Source organism: Lagopus muta, chromosome 16 (genome assembly GCF_023343835.1).
Source record: "Lagopus muta isolate bLagMut1 chromosome 16, bLagMut1 primary, whole genome shotgun sequence".
NCBI classification, from domain to species: domain Eukaryota; kingdom Metazoa; phylum Chordata; class Aves; order Galliformes; family Phasianidae; genus Lagopus; species Lagopus muta.
The window spans coordinates 2,724,544-2,744,958 of record NC_064448.1 but is presented as its reverse complement, the minus strand read 5'-3'; the positions used below and the strand labels follow the sequence as shown (position 1 = coordinate 2,744,958).

The 20,415-nt window shown below is 39.9% G+C and overlaps 1 protein-coding gene across 2 annotated transcripts; it reads right to left on the bottom strand.

The window, feature by feature from the left end:
- Nucleotides 1–1,125: 1,125 nt before the first annotated feature.
- On the bottom strand, nt 1,126–20,347 carry RAB22A (RAB22A, member RAS oncogene family). 2 transcript variants are annotated; one of them, XM_048963519.1, is made up of 7 exons: nt 20,234–20,347; nt 18,449–18,528; nt 13,732–13,813; nt 10,795–10,866; nt 10,574–10,680; nt 8,569–8,694; nt 1,126–7,375 (listed from the first exon to the last, which is right to left on the bottom strand). In XM_048963519.1, the coding sequence occupies exons 1-7, from the start codon at nt 20,267–20,269 to the stop codon at nt 7,369–7,371; spliced, it is 510 nt and encodes a 169-aa protein (XP_048819476.1). In that variant the 5' UTR covers nt 20,270–20,347; the 3' UTR covers nt 1,126–7,368. The 2 variants fall into 2 exon arrangements, with proteins under 2 accessions (XP_048819476.1, XP_048819475.1); XM_048963518.1 differs by having other exon boundaries at nt 8,585–8,694.
- Between the last annotated feature and the right edge of the window lie 68 nt (nt 20,348–20,415).

The window sequence follows — 20,415 nt, the reverse complement described above, 5'->3', positions numbered from 1 at the left end:
TACCAAGTCTAATGAAAGTAGTTTTTTGGTTGCATGTAAATGTGCACACAGTCAGTATTGTTCAGATCAGAGTAACTGAAATGGATATGCATCACAAAACCACCTGCAATGCCCCACCTTCATCAGTTAACAAAACAACCTTCGTCTCATTAACAGTCCAGCCACTCTGAGGCTGGAAGGCACACGTTGCCAACGTGCATTTCTGATTAATAGAAGGAGCAAATCGGGACAAACAGCACTGGGAAACTCTGAAGGGCATTAAGGAAGCTTTGGACTGTAGCAGTTTTAAAGAATGCTTCTCTTTTACTTTAAAATCTATGGAAGTCACTATCCACATTACACGAAAACCAGGATACAGGAATTTCAGGTGAAGGTTCAGTGAAAGAGCAGTATTAGGAACAGGATCTTTTGGGGTCACGCTTTTGAAGGCTGCTGTTAACATGTTAAATTGCATCACACTGAAACAATAAAACTATGTCTTTTAGTCGTTGCACAAGACAAGGGAGATAACTCTAACCAAGTTTATATTTTTGAGCTGTACATAACCAAAGCAGTTCAAAGGAACCACAAAGAATAAAGGAAGCAAGCAACCAGCTAGCTGTACCAGCAAATCAGAATGGAACCCTTCCAGCATGACAGCCCCCCAGAACACCGTGCAGATATTAAAAGCACTTGACATTTCTGATTGACAGGAACCTGGCCTAAGCAGTCAAGAATTCAACTTCTGATGCAGTCTAAGCTAAAGGCAATGTATTAAATAACTTGATCCCATTAGAATGTGTCAGGCCTTGCACAAGCTGACAAGGCTGTGTGTGGCCTGCAGCTCCTCAGACATCATGCTGCAAAGAAAGGAAGCATGAGACAAAAGCTGCATTCTCTCTGCCATTTTTTCTCCATCCCTTTTTGTGCAAGCTTGTCTTTTGTCTGTATACATAAACCATGGAAAAGCTTCAGTTGCTGAATGATCACTAGTGATAGCTTTTGGAAAACAGCTATTTGAACTACTACTTACATTCACTTTGCAGTGGTATTGCTTAACGTTCCTCTTCTACAATTCTATTACTACAGAGACTATTTCTGACAACACTGAGAATTCTGGAACCACTCAAACAAGGCCAGCGCATTTATAAACAAGGCTTTTTATTAATAAAATGTTTACACCTTTTTTTGCACAATACATTGGACTGGTAGTGATTTAGCATGTTATTACACTATAAAAGTTTATTATGAATGCATAAGCTGAAAATGCCGTTTACATTATGCCAAACCAACATTTCTTAATCTTCATTCTATGCACTACATGGGAGTATAACAATACAAACTAAAAGGAGAAAACTAAAGTCTGGTTTTCCTCATTAGCATCTACAAACCAACAATACAGACAAACCTGTACACGCCCTCGGGACCAGCCCAAGAGAAGACTAGAAAAGTCTCAGAACATTCATTAGCTTGGGAACTCATCACTGTACGATTTCATCACTCGTGATCTGACTACGTTTCATGCAGTGAAGCAATGGTAGTAAATTTGTGCAGTTTACAGTGCTGCAAATGCTCTGTAACTTTGAGCGGCTTTAGTTTGTTGCAGTAAGAGACACCACAATAAGAAGGCACAGATCCTTCCATCTTTTTACCAGGTTAACTCAATACCATAAGGAAAAGGCAGATGGTTCTTAAGAGGGATAAGAACTGCTGATTCCAAAGTTAACCTTCACGCTTAATTTTACAGGCATGCATTTATTACACCGCAAGAGCTAAATGCACATCAGGTGATTCTTGTGCCCCAAATACACAAATGCAAATGTAAAGTTTTTGTTTAGACACTTCCAGAATGATTCCCTTTTTTCTTCATCATATTGGGGGATGAGAGGGTGCAAAGGGGAAGATTGCCAAGAAGTCTCAAGTGTCTTACAGCTAAATATCCTCCATTTCTGAGTCTTATGTCAATTCACTGTGCCACAGTTTCAGTGCTGGATGCACTGTATTCAGAAATACCAAGTACAGAAGAAGTTAATCGTTTCTGTACTTCACATGATGCTGTTAGGCTTTACAATAATTTACTTCCTCTAGACGACAGTGCTTCTTGCCCTCTCATCTAGTATAGTGAAGCAGTGCTACATGTCTCAGCTGCTATGATTTCTCAACGATTTCATAAAGCTGCTCTAAAGATGACCATTTTGTTCACAAATATTTGCTGCTATGACAGATATTTCTCGAACTCGAGGAGAAAAAGACACTTGTCAACTTTTCTTGGCCAAATCCCAGAAGGACACAAAGAATAAATAGTGAAGAAAACATAATGGATTTAATAACAGGAAATTCACACTGTGACAAAATGAAGCAAGAAAGCAGCAGTGAATTTATCAAAGGTTTGCTGCATCTCAAACCAAAGTGCAACAACTGGATGGTGTCTTCTGTCCATACAAATGAAAAGAACAGCACAAAAGCTTGTCTGTATCCTTCAGCATTAGAACAGGAATAGCAGTTGGTTTGTTCAGTAACTTGTATTTAAAAACATTGACAGGAATGAAAGAAAAACCCAATTTTCTTGAATAAAGCAGTTAGTGTTTCAGCAAAAACTTAAAGCTCCTAACTCACAGGATGATGCAACGGGAAGAGCAGAACCATTTCTTCTAGGAAATTTGTTTTAGAACAAGGACAGTTTCAATAAATGCTGTACCAATTTTTAGGGGGCCAAACTCATCTTAGTGCCTTGATTTTCCATGCAAAATAGGAGGCATCAAATAACTCTGAGCTACTAGAACTCCTGTAAGGATTTTGAAATAGCTGTTTACAGCATGTACACCTAAGAATTGAGGGGAAAACTGTGAGAAGGAAAGAAGGAAAGGATGACTTTAAGAAGTCAGAGACAAAGCCCATCAATATGCTCAGGATAGTCTCACGTCCCTCAAAAAACCTAACGATCAGTGACTTCATGGACTGTCTGGTAACGCTTACTCCATTTTTGCAGGTCAAACATTTTTGATCCTAACTGATAAAAAAGAGTTCGCATGCAAATCTTCAAGACTACCAGAAGATCAAAAGGGATTTTTTAAAAATAAGTGTTGACATCAGAAGGCCTAACAGTTACTGAGAAATGTGTTTTGGCACTTGAACACTTGCATAAGAAACAAAGATAGAGTTTGAAGCTTCTTTCTTTCGTCGTGCTGGAGTCATAGAACTCTAAAAAGGTCAGCTGATGTTCTTCTGTTCTAAAACACTGCTAAGAAATATTAGATTACTGATTGACAACAGATTCTTATTTTGCCTAACATTAGCAGGGATGTGATCTATTAACAGAGACGTGATGTGAACATAGAATAGTTCAGGAAAAGACCTATGAAAATCACTGAGTTGAACTGAACACTTCAGGGCTAACCAAGATTTAAAGCACAGAAAAACATTCAGGCAGGTTTTGAATATCTCCAGAGATTCTCTGGGCAGCTGTTCCAGTGTTCCCTCACCCTCAAATTAAACATTCTCTCAATTCCATATGGAACTTCCTGTGTTCCCATTTTGCCCGCTGCCCCACGTCCTGTTGCTGGGCTCCACTGAAAAGAGCCACTTCATCTGCCCTGAAGATATTTATAAGGGTTGATAAGATCCCCTCTCAGTGTTGTCTGTAGTCCTCCAATGCCAGTAAAGGATTCCTGAGCCAATTTTGATGTATTGGTAAGAACTTGCAGAGCCCAGAGCTGCACACAATATCCAAGGTGAGGCTACACCAGCTCTAAATATGGCAGGAGATGTACCTCTTGACCAGCCAGCTATGCTGTGTGCATTCCATAACACAGTTTGCTCTCTTGGCTGCCAGGACACACTGCTGGCTCATTGTAAGCCTGCTGTCACCAGCACTCCCAGGTCCCTTTCTGCTGCTCTTTCCAGCTTCTTGTCTCCCAGTCTGTACCTGCATATGGCACTGCTCTGCCCCAAGTGCAACACCCAGCGTTCTACTGCTGCTGAAATTCATGCCACTGCCAATCACCCAATGCTCCCATCTATCTAATCTCTCTGCAAGGTCTCCTGTCCTCCAGGCATGATCACCTCCCAGTTTACTGTCGTCAGCAAATGTGCTGAGATTGCATTCCACTCCTGCACCCAGGTTGTTGATTAAATGGTTGAACAGAGCTGGCTCTAGAAGTGAACACTGGGAATTGCTAGAGACTGGCCACCGACCAGACACAGATCCATCTACAAACCTTTCAGTTCTACCATCAAGCCAGTTTATCAACTCAGTTGGACAGTTTGTCCATAAGGATGATGTGAGGGAAAGCATCAAAGGTCTTACTGTGATCCAGAAGGACATCTACTGCCTTTCCCTCACAGACCAAGCAAGTGGTCTATCACTGAAGGAGATCAAAGCACCAAGGCAAGGCTTTCCCTTTGTGAACTCATGTTGTCTATGCCTGATACTTACTCTCTTTCCAAGCACATAGATTTATTTTTTTTCTTGAGCAGGCTGGTAACATTAAATTGTATTACATACACCAACACATTAAAAATGAGTTTAAGCTGAGCACCCCTTCTAAGCTGTTATCTGCCTGATACTGTGGCACTTCCAGAAAAGGTCTCACTGAAGTCAGGAGGGATTTAAAGTGCAATGATTTGTTTTGCTTCAACATGTATCTAACAATATAAAAAGTCTTTACCTCCCTGTCAACAGCAAAAGTTGTTAGAATTCTCCTAGAACTTTTTAAAGCACCTATTACAAGTTTCAGTAGTTTGGCTACTAAATGCCTCTGTGTTTTGTTAAGCACAAGCTTCCACATTTCACCTACCTAGGCACTTAGCATGCCAGCTTTAAACACATATATAAAATACACTACGAAACTACTCAGCACGGATCAAGAGCATCACAGGTCATTTAAGAGACTGAGAATTCATGGGGAACGATGAAGACCCCTCTTCAAAACTTAGGCAGCACATTGAAGTAGCTCCAAAACTAAATAATAAACTATTTATCAAATGATGTTTTTGTACAGATCTATCCTTTCTGAGCAGAGAGTTGGTACTGTTTAGAAGCAGAAATAGTAATGTTCTGTCAGTTAAAAAAATGCTCCGGATCAACGCTATGACACACAGCTCATTAGCTTTTTACAAACCTGATGTCTGCCCCTTCAAAACACTTTGTGCAGCAATCACTTCCCTTTTATAGCATTTTAAAATCTAGTCTCTGTGATGAGTGCCATTCATTAAAGAGGAAGGCAAACCTCAGGACTTCAGTTTTATTCCGCTATTTCAACAACTCCTTCACAAAATTATTAATAAGTTAGCTGAAATGGTTGATCATCAGTACTTCAAACACTCAAAGGCTAATCTGCCCCCAAATAGAGAAGTTATGGTGGGACAAAATATAATTAATTTCAGCACGCCTAGTACAAAATGGAAGCAGATGGCCTTAAACTAATACAGAAGAAACCATTTTCCTCCAACGAAAATGAGACACTGAACGTGTGTGTCTCATCCAGAGAGGACTGCACGTCAGCTTTCAGCTAAAGCCAACTGATCAACAAACAGTTCTCTTGGCTCAAACCAACTTACATCAACAGTCTGTCATTTTACATAGGCACAGTCTTTAAAAGCAGTTTCACTTCAGCATTTGGGCAATCTGAAACAACGGCCTTTCCCATGGTTCCACTAACTGGAGTAATTCAAGATCAGAACTGCAAGAAAGGAATGAAGTCTGCTTTTCTGTGTTTCCTTCAGAGAAAATACTGCAGATGACAGAAAGCCAGACTGCAAACAGAACAAACCTCATTTTCACACTAAAGCTTAACAACATATTAGCATGTACTTGATTACTTGAGTCTTTTAAAGAACCTCAATAGTGCCAGTAGGAAAGAAAAAAGTGAAAATAAAACTAAAAAAGCACAAAAAGGTATGGTCAATCTATGGTTTAATTGCAAGCACACTAAAACCAACACAATAAGCTAAACATTGAATTTGAAAGAAAAAAAAAAAAGAGAGAGAAAGAGAAAGAAAAAGAGCCCCACCAAAACAATAAAAGAAACAAAACCCCAATCCTAGCAGGTAAAAAAAGCCCAGGAACTTAGAGGTAATGATCTACATCACCACGTGTCTTAAGGTTACTTTTTATTTGTACTTTTGTGCCCAAAGCAAGAATGATTGGGTGCACCAAGATGAAAACCTGTTCAACAGACAGACCTCACACTGTACCAACAGCAGCCTCTATTGGACCTTTCAAACGTGATTTAAAGAGAACTAATTTCAGCCTGTCTCTGGAAGAAATTACAGCAATGATATCTAAAAGATGGTGGAGAAAAAAACCTGATGGAGAACCCCAGGAGTGCATGTGTAGGTGTGGAATGGAAGGAGCAAATAAGACTGCAATTTTTTAAAGACTGTTTTTACATAATTTATAATATTTTAAACACTGGTCTCATAAATATAATATGAACACTTTACACATGCTAAGCAGTTAAAGGCTTCCCCCATATCTTTTAAGTCTTATCAGAACTATTGGAAGCATCTGTTTACAGCATCTGCTTTTAGTCAGTAATCACTTCATTTAGTCAGAACTACACCTAGGCTTTCTTTGACCAACAGCTTAACGTCAAAAACTTGTAACAAGAAGAAGATGCCTATGAGCATATCAGTTTGCCTCAAAATGATTAAGTCAGCACAGAAAAAAAGATTGTCCGTGGTTTAAGGTCTGTTGCATGTGTCCCCACCCCCGCTGCTTATCTTTAAATAAAAAGTGCAAATGGGTCCTGGGGAGTGGACGGACTGATCTGACTGTTACCTGCCTTCATTTGCTTATTCTGTAGCCACCTCAAACACAACTGTCCCACTGTACTTTGGATTAGCTACACTTACATTTCAAATAAGGCTCACTGAAGAAAAGAAGAAGCGACATCTCACTAAACTTCAAAATCCAGACTCCTGCCACCCACCCCCAAGTCCCACAAAAGTGCTCGTTTTCCTTTTTACAAAAACACAATCTCAATTACAAAACTACTAAACATTTCAGTTCAACCATTCATAGTCAGCTTCCTTTTAAGAAAGGCCAAAGAAGTGATGATGGATTCCCTTTGAATGCAAGAGATACTACAACTTTTTGTAAGTAAACAGGCTGACATACCATGGCAGTCTTTTCTGCGAGCATACAGATGTCAGATGAACTGGTCCATTTTTACTGGACCATGGGCGTATGAACACCAGCAGATAGAGATCTAAGACTGATAATATAAATCCAACATGAACTATTAACTTCCAAGACCACCTACTGTATAAACAAGTCTGATTTTCAAATGGACCAGTCAACAGCAGCTGCGCTTTGTCACCGACGGCTGTCTTCTAAGTTTGAAGCCCTTACCACTAGATGGGGGGTTGGTGTCAGTTGATGGGATTCTACGACCTACAAGGAGGCAGAAAAAGACATTTATGGCAAACATATTTGAAACTCACTCTTTTCATTCATTGTATGTCAGGTCATAACGTCATTAGTGCATAACATAAGAATGGCAGTTAACAGTCTGCACTGTGTTAGAAGTATGGATCCACAAATAAAAGTGAAGCAGCCTAAGCTAACTTCACACTTCAGGCTAACCTTGTCTCAGAGTCCTACAGCATAGGAGCATCCAGAGAATATACTCTGCAGGATGCAATACCTTCTGGAAGCTCTCTGCTCTTGATCTGCCCTTCCCCAGCAGACCACCTGCATCAGGCTTAACACCAACATGCTTCTAAGAATAGCTGCTTCAGTCACCCAGTAAGCGTTTGAAGCTGACCATTCCTGGTTGAGCATTCTTCTTGAGAGGGATTTAAGAAATTATTCCATAGCTTACTCAACAGAAATTTTTAGTTTAGAGAACAACTATTAAAGTCAGTAAACCAGGAAGCTTATATACAGGACATACTTTTGACATCAGCTTCAATATACTGAACTGCTTACAAGAACAAGAAATGTCTTTTCATTTGAGAAACAGGATATCTGTATACTGGTGCTGCTGCCTGAAACATATCCTACAAATAATACTTTATTCACTTAGGAATACTGTTTTTCATTCATACATGGAAAAAAGTGTTTGCCATCATCCTCTGCCATGAATGAGACAGAGAAGATTTGCCATTTAATTGAAAAGTGAGGTATCACAAAAATACTGCTGGAAAATACACACACTAGGTGCTCTTTCTTAGGCAGTAATCTATTATTTTCAGTTCTTATGTTTTTGAAAATGCACTACCTGGGACTAAGTACAAGCACTGAGAGTGAGAATTCAATTCATTTCATGAGCTGTATGAAGTCTGGATATTCGCCACACCATTTACTGTCCCTTCCATAACCTTGGAAGTATTAACTGCATCATTCAATTACAGACATAGTAAGATGACACTGACTGCTATTTATCCAGCAGCACAAAAGTACACCTAAAGTCCCTAGATGGAACCTTCAGAAGCCATTAGACGATGAAAAATATATGCAGCTTATTTTGCAGTTAGTATTCATATCTGGATGTCACACTTAAATCAGGATATTCTTGCCTAAATAACACAAAAAACAAACAGTAACAAATTTCTACTTGAGCTGCTTGCAGAAGAACACATTACCTGTTCAAATACTTACTAATTTCTATAAAGAGTTCATTAATGTTTATTGCATTTTTCGCACTTGTCTCTACAAATATTGCATGAATGGAATCTGCATAGTCTTTAGCATCTTTTTCCATGACTTCCCTGAAAAGAAGCAAAGAAAGAACTGCATGTAGAAAAATACTTAATTCGGAACTTTCAGAGACTGATTAAGCTTTTAAGTGTCATGTTTAATGAGTATTTTTGTACCTGTTTTGCATCACCCTGATCCCTCATCCTGAAATTGATATCCATTTTTCACTGTGCTGTCTCCTTGTTTAGGGGCAGGAGCATCCCTAAAGCACAAACTAACAAGTCCATCTGACATGACAATGGAGTTTCATTCTTGACTACTCTAAGTGTAGGTCTGCAATCAATCACTGGGAGTAGTTTATTTTTTCCCCACACATACAAATTTTAGATGCATTGAAAAGACCCTCATGTTCACTCCCCTAATCCAGTGATTTCCCACAGCTGCTTAGAAAACCAGGCATCTCTCAGTGCTGCACAGATCATTAGCATAGCGTTTAGTTTACGTGAAGCAATGAAGACATAGCTGGGAGCAGGCACTTACTGAGACTGTAACCAACCACAGAGCCAAGAAGTGAAAATAAGTATTTTACACCCTCAAGCAGGCAGGTTGCTAATGCAGTATTTTCTTCAACAACAGAAAAAAACCCAAACCAAACCCCAGCAAATAAAGAGAAGACTATGCTCTCCATGTCTTTACATAACGTTTCTAAAACACATAACTATTTTCAGTAACAAGAGACTTAGGACATCAGGACACTAAAACACTGCCTTCAGGACAGTGTCTCAGATATTGCCTCTCGTAAGGAGAGCAATCTTACTCATCACAAGGACTCTTACTCATTAGCTTCAATTGCAATGTTTACATGATTTACAGCTCCACCTAAGGACCAAGAAATAAGTGCAAGACTTCATACTGCATGCCTTAAATTGACACATAAATAATTTTATTCCATACTGACTCCAGGGGACATGCTATTTCTATCAGGTTATTACAGCATGCTAGGTAACTAAAATATAGGAACAATTTGTAAAGCTATACCAACTTTGCAGTGGTTCTTTAAACACAAAACCATCTGTCTCTCATGAGACAGCAGCTGCAGTACCTTTTCCAATGAAAGCTAAAAACAAGGGGTTTGCACACACCTTCGTTCTGAATTCTGGGTTATTTAACCAGGATATGAATAATAAAGGGCTTCTTTTGTTTTTAATACATGCCTGCTTGAAAGTTTGGCTGTTCATAAAGTTTCTCAAAAACTTTTCCCCCTCCCTGCAACCATTCAACCACAGCCAATTCCACTCTAATGCTTAAGCAGTGAGGGAAGGCACCTGAACAAGCAAGTCAGAAAAACCTACACAATGCTTTCCAACAGGCTTGATGTTTTTCATAACAAAATGAGGTGTTACAGATTGACAGGAGTACTTCTTATAAAAGGAGGTAAACAGCTTGTATTACACTGTAGTTTCATAGGCAGTTTTAAGCTTGTGTAACTTGGCACTGCCACCAGAAAGGTAATCCTGTCTCCCTGTAAACTTCTCATTCGTAACCCTGCTGCCCCTCCTCTGCCATGCCAGCAAGTTATCATGTTGTGAGTGAGATAAATACACATGGATAAGTTTTCCTTTTTAAAATTGGTTAGTTTTAATGTAGATCAATTTTACAGCCTGATTTACTGCTAAATCACACATGTACTCACACCAACAAAGAGAAGGATGTGGGCAAGAAAAACAAAGGCAAACTAACCAAGTTTTCTGGCAGTGGGAATAGCTCAGCCTCCTTGTGAAACTAAAATGGCAGTGCAAAAAAAATAATAATAATAATAAAAAAAAAAACTTAAATTGCTCTAAATCTTTTACCAGCTTTGAAATCTTAAAAATAGCATCTTCAGCACTATTAGCTTGTCTTTCATAGGAAGGCTCCAAACTGTCACCAATTATTTCACCAATTATTTACCTTACGTCGTTAAGATCACATTTATTTCCTGCAATAGCTACAACAATGTTTGGAGGTCCATGTTGTCGAAGCTCTTTAACCCAGTTCTTTAATGTTGAGAAAGTTTCCTGATGTGGCAGGAAAAAAACAGAATTAATTAGGAGCCAGAACTGCTTCATAACATGAAAAGAAGAATTGGTAATGCTGAGTAAAAAAACAATGGAATTTATTGAATTTCTTACCTCTTTCGTGATGTCATAAACTATAATGGCAGCTGCTGACCCTCTGTAGTACATTGGGGCTAAAGCACGAAACTAGAAAAAAAATAATATATTATGAATCTGATTTTTCACTGATCTCCTGAATTTTGCTTCTTAATATTAAAATGAGAGAAAATTATTTTAAAATTTAACATTAGCACAAAGCTTTTCTTTGCAGAGAACCAGCACAACAGAACATGTAAGCTTCCATAAAAGCACTATTATATGAAGGCCAACCAATCAATAGCTTGGGGATCAGCAGCACACCTACCATAAAACGCAAGCAGCCCAACTTGATTTTGACTGAACGAAAATCTCTCCTTTAGTAGGCCAGTTATAAACAGACCAACCCACAGGATATACACTCAACTTTGAGTGGAACAAATCAAAATTGGACTATTTTTGTTCTTGCCAGTGCTTTTGGAAAAAGTAATTCAAGAAAGCTAGTGTACTGATATCTGCTGATCTGAGCTGTCCGGAGGATCGGGGCAATCTCCAGCCTTGCTGAAAAGTGGTTAAGTCGTGCCACTCATTAAATGCCAGATTAAGAAAAGAGCATTTTTAACTTCAGGCTTTAGGGATTTTGCTCAAGTTTTTCCTCAAAACTCGGAAAATTGAAGCACATTTAGAACTAAAAATGGCAAAAACACAAAGCTGTGTGATCCACTGCAAACAGACATTTAAGGAACATTTTGGATAATAAAAGCCTACAATAATGTTATTGCAATATTCAAGATTAAATCTACGTAAGATATATTCAGCTGGTTGTGAATTTGCAGGCTATAAACCAGGTCTGTACCTTCACATAATGTTCTGAATCCATCACAGCAAGAAAACACAAAAATGTGGGGTACATGATTGAATATCTTTCCTCAACTTCCTAAATACCCAATGTTGTATTCTGCTCATTAAAAAAAGAACCAGACAACTACTCGAAGAAACAGAACTCTCATGGAAGCAGAATAAGCTACACGTGCAGTTCTGATGTAACCATATGAACTCTGGTCTTCTGTGCATCTTGTTAGCAGGGAAAAAAATCATGAATAGAACACAGATTTTCATGAAGGCCTATGGTTCTTATAAAACATCAATTTCCTTTTGCTTAGTACAGTTCAACTGAGAGCAATATTATAAATCATGAAAGTTTTGGTATAAAGGAGAATTCCAGACCATTTACATTTGGCTCTCAAATTCTGCTTTGAAAACAATATTTTGAACACAAAGATCAGAATAGAAAAATATTTAATAATGGGAAAGGGAAACACAGGCAGACATTCAGTTCACATTGGGGCATAATCCCGCCCCTCCACAAATACTAAAATGTAAAGGGAAACATATTTGGTAAACCACCACTTGGACTGGTTGCAACTTGGCTTTTTGATTATTTGACTATTTACCTTGGGAACAAACCAACTTTCACTCACTGATTTTGTAGTACTCTCATTTCCTGCCTGCTAACACTTAGATACATTTTTCCACTTAAGCAGTCAGCAGATAAAATACATTAACAAAACAGATGTTAACAGGAACACTGCATTTTCCTTTTGCTGTTTTTTCAAAGACTGCAGCTTGCCATCCTGACTGATTCGCATTTTGACAGAACTAAGATGTAATTTCTACAGTTAGGCACAAATATAAGAATCCTAACTCCTTTAAATAGCCTTCGTCCAACTTTACTCAGGGCAGAAGAAATGGGAGAACAAAAACAGCACAGGCATGTAGCTGTACGTCCAGTGAACGAGTGCACATCCCCAGCACAGAGCAATGCTAGCTTGCCACTCCCTGAAACCATGTAGAACGAGGGGCTGCCCTATCTAGTCTGCTAATGGGATTTAGAAGTAGAAAATAGCAAGCACTCCCCCAAAAGCCAGGATTAGGAATTGTGTTTATAAGTATCATTTAGAGATTGCAATTCTTGAATGGTTTGGACGTTCTTGCTGTTCCAGACCACCACAAATGGGATTCTTTCCAAGATGCACTGTCAGATGTGCTGCATGGCAAGAAAACCATGCAGCAGGTTTCAGCACAAGGCATGTATAAAGATCAGCTGCGACCTGCAGTGACAGTACTGGCTTCCTTGGAAGTATGTGGGCCCCACAGAAATTTCTCTGTGGCGTGGAATAGCCCTTAGAGATACCACAGAACTCAGATCAGAAGCCAGGGTAAGTCATCCTTCCTTTTTTGATTAAAACAAAAAACAAACAAAACCAACAACAGTAACACCACACAACTTGAACAGAAGAAAACTAAAGAGATGTCACTTGGTCTAAAAACAAAGACACAGAACGTACTGGGCATGCACAGAGAGCTTCCTCAGATTGTAGCATGCTGAATCCAAACAGGATGGAATGCTAATACGTAATGGATGCTTCCTGCCAAGTTGTTGCAGGCACATTTGTAAGACTTTTCTTTTTTTTTTTTTTTGAAGAGTACCACTCTCTTAAAAGTTTCATTTCATTGCTTAGAAGACTCACATTCAAACACTACCATTTCAGAATGAGCTCTGGTGTTCACATCAGGCATGCCATTAACAGTAGGTGCTGACTGACTGCTGCAAATAGAAAGACTGGGACATTTTTGATAACATGCATACACACACAACACATCCCTGATGATGAAAGTTGGTTTTATATCATGCTGCTGGGAGGAAATCAGTAGTCATTTGGAATCCAGAGCTCTGAAAGCAATACAAATATACTAGAGTGATTTTCTAGACATCAAGTGTGTTACTACACTAAAAATCCAGCAAGTCAGTTTCACCAGGAATCCAGAATGTCAAATGACTGCATGAAAATATCCGAGCCTTTACAAGATTATTTCTTTCCCCTGCTTTGTCGTTTGGGCTCGGGTAGGGTTGAAAAACATCACAAAGTCAGAATGGTATATGCAGACAGGATGAAAGATATTGATGCTACTTACCCGTTCCTGTCCAGCTGTATCCCAAATGAGGAATTTATGCAGCTCATTTTGATACTGTACAGTCTTGGTCATAAATGAGGCTCTGGAAAATATGCCAAAACATCATCTTAGAACACGACTGCCATGAACTGTTAAACAGGTTTCTATTTCAATTAATTGCTTTTCCTCCCTAGATGCAACTGATTACAATTTTCATATATAAATATTGAAACTGAGGCAAAAGGTCCTATTCAAAGGACGAAGTTCAACTAACAAATCAGAAGAAACAAGAATGCAGGCTGTAAGCCTTTTGGGAAAAATAAAGGATGTATGATGACCCAAAAAAAAAAAGGCAGAAAGGTCAGCTTTCTCAACAACACTTTTCTTAAAAGAGGAGTTGTTACCACGGATTATCTGAACGTGTACAGGATCCTTTTGGAGGGTAAGAGATCAAAGCCTCACCCTTGGCATCAGCTTTTTTTTTCTTTAACATCTCGGTACTAAAATTCAAACGAATTCTTCATCATTCCACACTTGGGAGGACAGCACAGGAGAGTCTTATTGCCATTTGTAGGTGTTAAGGGGACAGACATCAGTAGTAACTCACTCGCTGTCTCCAACCTGTACAGCTCCCATAACCTGTCTGTCATTATATCTCAGCCTGCAGAGGCTCTTGCAGATCTAGAAGACAAACGAAAATTCTCTTCTTCAAATGTCCCTGCCCCCAGCTTCCAGTGTATTACAGTAACATTTTGAACTGCTTCTGTGTTTTGCTTGATCTGTTTAATATGAATCAGTGTGCATCTCAATAGAGGAAACTCTAAGATCTGATATTTTAAAAGAGAAAGTTCTTTGCTAAGTCTGTAACCTGTAGCCATTTTTTAATTAGAAAAACAACACACTGAATGCAAATAGCCAACGATCTCTAGATGCCATGATTACTTTAGGCATATGAGATCATATATTATGATCTTAAACAGCTTTTATATGCTTAATTTTCATCACTCAAGATATTGCAGATTTCCAAACACATGCTACTGACAGTTTTGGACAGGATGGTAGATAGTAACCTGGAGGCATCCTTTGCTAGAGCTTCTTAAACTGTATTCTTAAACTTCCCTATTTCTCCCTCATTCTTACAAAGGCAGAAAAGTCTGGCCATTGCTCTAACAAGATGACCACAAAGATGGCGAGAAACCAGCAGGGATTGCTCAGATACTTTGGAATTGCTGTTAAGCTCCATCTTTTTCACCTTTGCAGCTTTTCTGTCTGTAAAGTATGCTCAGCCCATAATCAGATAAGGATGAAGGAGTCTGGTGCCACCACTGTAACTTTGGACTTTTTTACAATAGAATGGTCTACATGGCACTGGGCTTGGATGGGTTTTACCTTTCTCAAAGGGGAAAGCAGGTCCACTGGGAACAGCTACCAAGAGCCCACACACAGGGCTTTAAGATAGGTTTGAAGGGGATGGGGGCTAGTAGCAAGCCTGCACGTGAGAAGGTGTGGGATGGCACAGCTAGGTTAGAAGGGTAGGGTGCTAGCAGGGCCCACAGTACATTTACTGTGTAAATTCAAAGCAGAAAGCAAGAGTCATTCAGCATGACAACATTAAAACTCAGTATCTGAGACTCCAAATTTCAGTTTCTCTTGTCCTACATTTTACCAGGGCATGAAGCTTTAGTGCCCATTACAATTTTGTAGTGAATAGAATTGGTATCTTCCAGCATGTCTCACTGCTACAGGAGGACAAAATTATTATGCTTGCTTAAAATAAAGGGGAGCAATTACACAATGCTTCCCTCTGTTAAGAGGTAACCTTCTCCCATTTCCTTAAGCTCAGATAGTTTGCCAAAGAGCATGTCATTGTCCAAAGTTCATTGTTATTTTAAGAAGCTAAATATATGACTGCAGCATCCCTACCAAGAAAGGATCTAACTACAATTTATTTAAGTAGAATAAGCTAGATTTATTTTAGCAATGAGTAAAGGTAAAGAAAATTATAGGAACATCTGCTGTAAAGTGCAAAAGACTTTGGTTTCTTAAAGATTGGTGGAAATTCAGCATCACTTCCTGAATTAGACTCTCACTGACAACTTCTCTGGTTCTACAAACCAAACCATGCCAGTGCATTCAACTTGAATTGAATGGCCATACTTCACATCACAATTCAACATGCCCAAATGGTAGCTGACTACAGAGGCTCAGCTGCACCTGAAATTCTCTGAGAAGCGTGACAGAAGCAAGTGAGAAAGCATGAGCAGGAGAGTGCAACTGTAAGACAAACTGCTCTGGGAGCATCCAAACCAGAGTTAACCTTGAGTTATTCTAAGAAAAGCAGCAGTATCCCTCCAGATTTCCTGGCTGCTTCTCCCAGCAAACACCATAACTACACGAACACCTGTACTACACTCATTCAGAGCGCCTATGTAAGGATACAGAGAGCGATGCAAGATCCTGCAGCAGCAGCATGAATTGCCCCCAGCACTGACAACACAGAAGTTCCAAAATTCTAACAGGGTTTCTACAGGCTGCCCACACTCAAATTTGAATTAATCATGGTGAAGTATGATTGCTCATATTCTTAGAACAGTGGAACTAGGACAGGAAACATAAGATCATATCTCATGCACTCAAATACCCCGGAGGAAATATTGCTTTGTTCTCACCTTTAGCTTTGCAAGATGCTCTAAAACTCCTCTCTAGTCCTCACTTTATTCTTTCTACCCCCTTATCTCAATTAGGAAATAAAAGCATGGTCTAGCACAAGATCCAATAATTCATTTTTTCAACTTCACACCGTCTGGCATATGGCAAGTTTTGATCAGTTGTATCATTACTGCAAAGTACTAAAACACCAAGTCCTTGGACCATTTAATTTATCCAGATCACCAAAAGACGCAGATTTTCAGCCTGTCACTTCAGAAAACCACAGGAATACTGTAGCTGTCACTAAATCAATGAAAGGAAACAAAATCCTGCAAAGTATCCTCATCACCACAATGGTGAGCACTTTCCAAAAGTACCACAAGGTATTCCCAGGCCTTCTCTTCAGGAGAAACAAAATAAAACTAATGATCCAATGAAAAACACTCTCCTAAGCTTTCTCCAGAATGCAAAGAGTTCTGTTGTCACAACAAAAGCAATGCAGATCACACAGATCTTTGCTCTGCAGCTTTACACAGTCTTGCAGATATGTGGGGCCTAAACCAGCACAGTTGTTTTTTCAGAATAATTTGAGAGATAAATGGAGGAGAATGCAAATCCACTCTAGGTTACTCCAAGGTTTAACTCAGGCAACTTAAATGTGTGGTCACACACATCTCACTACAGAACAGAGCATCCCACAAAAATAAATAAGCGCTCCCCATCTTTGCAGATTCTGTTACCACACCTGAACACCTACTAGTTAAGTAGATTTATTATTATTATTTAAATTAAAAATCAAGAACAATGAAAAAACCACAGCATCCAAACAAACAGGATCTGTGTGTAAGCATGAGTGACCACTTTAGGTCTCTATAGATACCATCCATATTAGTCAGCTGTTTAGCAGACTAAACCATAACAAAATGTTTTTATTTTTGTTTCTAAAAGTATCTGGAATGAAATCAGGTGCCCAATTTCTCAGAAAACCTCACAGAATACAAAAAATATACTGATCTTCCAGTAGTGTCTCAACAAGAAGCTTTGCTTGCAGCTATGTCACTGTGAGCAGTAGGTCTTAACTTTCTGCACACACTAAACTTAAACGTTTAGAACAGGTTGGCCCTTGGCTTAAGCAAACAGCACTACAGCTACTATCCCCACTGCAGTTTCACTGTCTTCCAAAAAAAGAATATTCTTGTAGCTAGCCTGAGAGCCAAGAATGTTCAGTCCTTGAAAGCATAACAAAACAATCTAGCAATCTATCTTAAGGGCTACCTTTGTTAACAGGAAAATTGAAATAAAAACATAATTCCTATAGAACATCTTGCAGTTTGATACCAGTATTTATACTGAAAAAACAGGAAGAAGAGAGCAGCAGGGAAGAGAGCAAAAGAGAGAAAGATCAAGGAAACCACATTCTTTAGAAGGACAGGATGAGATGTAGCTGACATTTAATCAGCAGAATCTTTTTGATCAAAGCTGTAGTGGAGGCTGTGTGGCACCTGAGACAGGAAGATGCAGTGCCCCCCACACTTCTCAGCATCAAGTCATGTCCTCCTGTAAGTAAAGAATTGCTTCTGAGCAAAGCAGCTCATAAGATATTTTGAGAATAAAAAAAGGCAAAAAATCATCAGAAAAACTTTCAACCACACCAGGAATTCCTGATGTCCTCCCTCTTATCTATTTGAAGATCTGAGCTAGGCATCATTGCTCCTCTGAGGCTTACCTGTAAAAAAACCCTTAGCTGTGATAGCAGCTGCACTAGCAATTTCTTCAGTTACTTAAGAGAATAGGTATAGCATATCAATGTATAACATCAGACTGAATTAATGAGAAGAACTATAGCCTGATTTAATATATTAATATCCGCAAAAGCCTTGGAGACTTGATATTGTAATTGATTCAAAAAAAGAAGGTCACAGTTGCATTATAATCAGACTTCGAAATTTAAGAATAGCATTTGAGAAACACATGTTCATCTAGCAGAAGCACCTAAAGTAAAATACTCCTAACACGATTTTATTAGCTGACACTAGCAACACAACGTGGGCCCAGATCTTACAAATGAAAATTTCATTTAGTTTCATACCCTATTGTTGGGTTGATGTTGGGATCAAAGCTATCTTCCACAAATCTCCACACGATACTTGATTTGCCCACACCAGTGTCCTAAAAAAGAACAGAAACATGAAAGAGATAAAACTTGCTGTAAATAATTCTTTTTGTCCTCCCATCTTACAATATTTTGTAGGAATAACACATTCCTGCAGAGAATCTCAGTGAAGTTAGAGGTTCACAAATATTTCATTTTCTCTTCTTTGCAGTATTGAAAGTATTATTTTCTTTGTTAACTAGAAAAATGAAACATTTCTTGTAAGTTACAACTTCTTAAATAAAACTGTTATCAAGGAGTATAAAAATCTGTATTCCTTATTTATCAGTCACTCAACCTTACCCCAGGTGTATACAAACCGTGTATGAATTAGAGCACAGAAAGACCTTCTAACACATTTAGCAGCATATACAGAAACTGAATTTAGTACTCCACCTTTGTAAACCAATCAAGCATGTGAAATTATACAAATGTGACACACACATTTCAACTTCTGACTAATGCCGTCCCACCCTGCTTAATGAAAGGCCTGAGATGTCTTGTATGACGCACACCTGAGACACGTTTCAAATACAACTTTACAGGGTTGAAAACGGAAGAAGAGAAAATACGACATAAAAATTTCACATAACATTTGTGTTTGTACCACCAACTTGATTGTTAAAAAAAAAAAAAAAAGAAAAAAAAGAAGAAAAAAGTAATAGTAGGCATATCTAGGAGTGAAATGATGCACAAAACCATTCCCAATAGCAGCTGGGCATCCCGAATGGTCATTTATCCAGGCAGGTAACAACAAGCATTTTGCTTTGCATGTCCAGAATCAACAAAGCATTAAGGAAACAAACAAAGACACTTCACTGAAAATGAAGTTCTACTCATACATGTTCTTAAATTGCCCTCCTATCGGTGACGGTGTATGACCTTGGTTTTGGACTTCATAATATTTGCAATCTCAAGAGCAACGCAAATATTTAAAGAGAAAAGGAGACACAGCTCCTGGCTCTTAGAGTTCGGGAATCATTTTTCTTAGCTGCTTCTCTTCTAAGATGAGGAAACACAGGACAGGGGGAACACAGAGCAGACAGGAACTCTGCATCGCCCCAGAAGCACAGAAACATACAGCTTTCTCTCTGAAGGGCACAGGGGCCATCTGGGAGTCCTGAGAGCACTGCCTGCAATGCTGCCAGCACAGGACCGAGGCTCAGGGCACTGCCCTGCTTCCCACAGCAGCTCCGCAGCCCGGCAGCACTTGGCTTCTTCCAGAGATTTTGAAACTTCGACGTCACTTTGCTCCAAGTCTCCTCCTTCCCCATTGCTAGTGCTTAATGCACTTTCAGAAGCCAAATACCGTTAAACAAATATAGTTCTGCTTCCCTCCCTCTCTTTCAAGTTTGATTTTAGATATTTGCGACCTCCAAGCCCGAGGCAGCGTGCTTGGGAAGCGTGAAAGCGTCCACCGGCTGCCCGGGCCTCCCGTCCGCTCCTTTTCAAGCGATAACGCTGGAACACAGCGACGGCATCATCCCGTCAGGAGCCCCGTCCCTCAGCACGGCTCCCCGCCCTCCGCTGCCGGGGCTGGACAGTCGGGACCGGGATCAGCCCCGACTCCGGCGGGGCCGCGGCCCAGCGCTCAGCAGGGCAGGCCCGGTTGTCGGAGCCGCCGGAAGGCCGAGCCCGGCGATCTCCGCAGCGAAGGGCGCAGGGTGGACGGCCGCCTCCCTCTCTCCCGCTCGCCCGCCGTGTCCCGCGCGGAGCACTCACCCCCAGCAGACAAACTTTCAGCTCCCTCAGAGCCATGGCCGGGCAGGCTGCACCTTCAACGAGCGCCAGAGACGCGGCCCAGAACGCTCATAGCCCTCCTCGCCACACGCGCGAGGCCCGAGGGACGCGGACAGCCGAGCACTGGGAGCTCCGCCGCCGCCTCCCGCTACCAACGCGTCTCT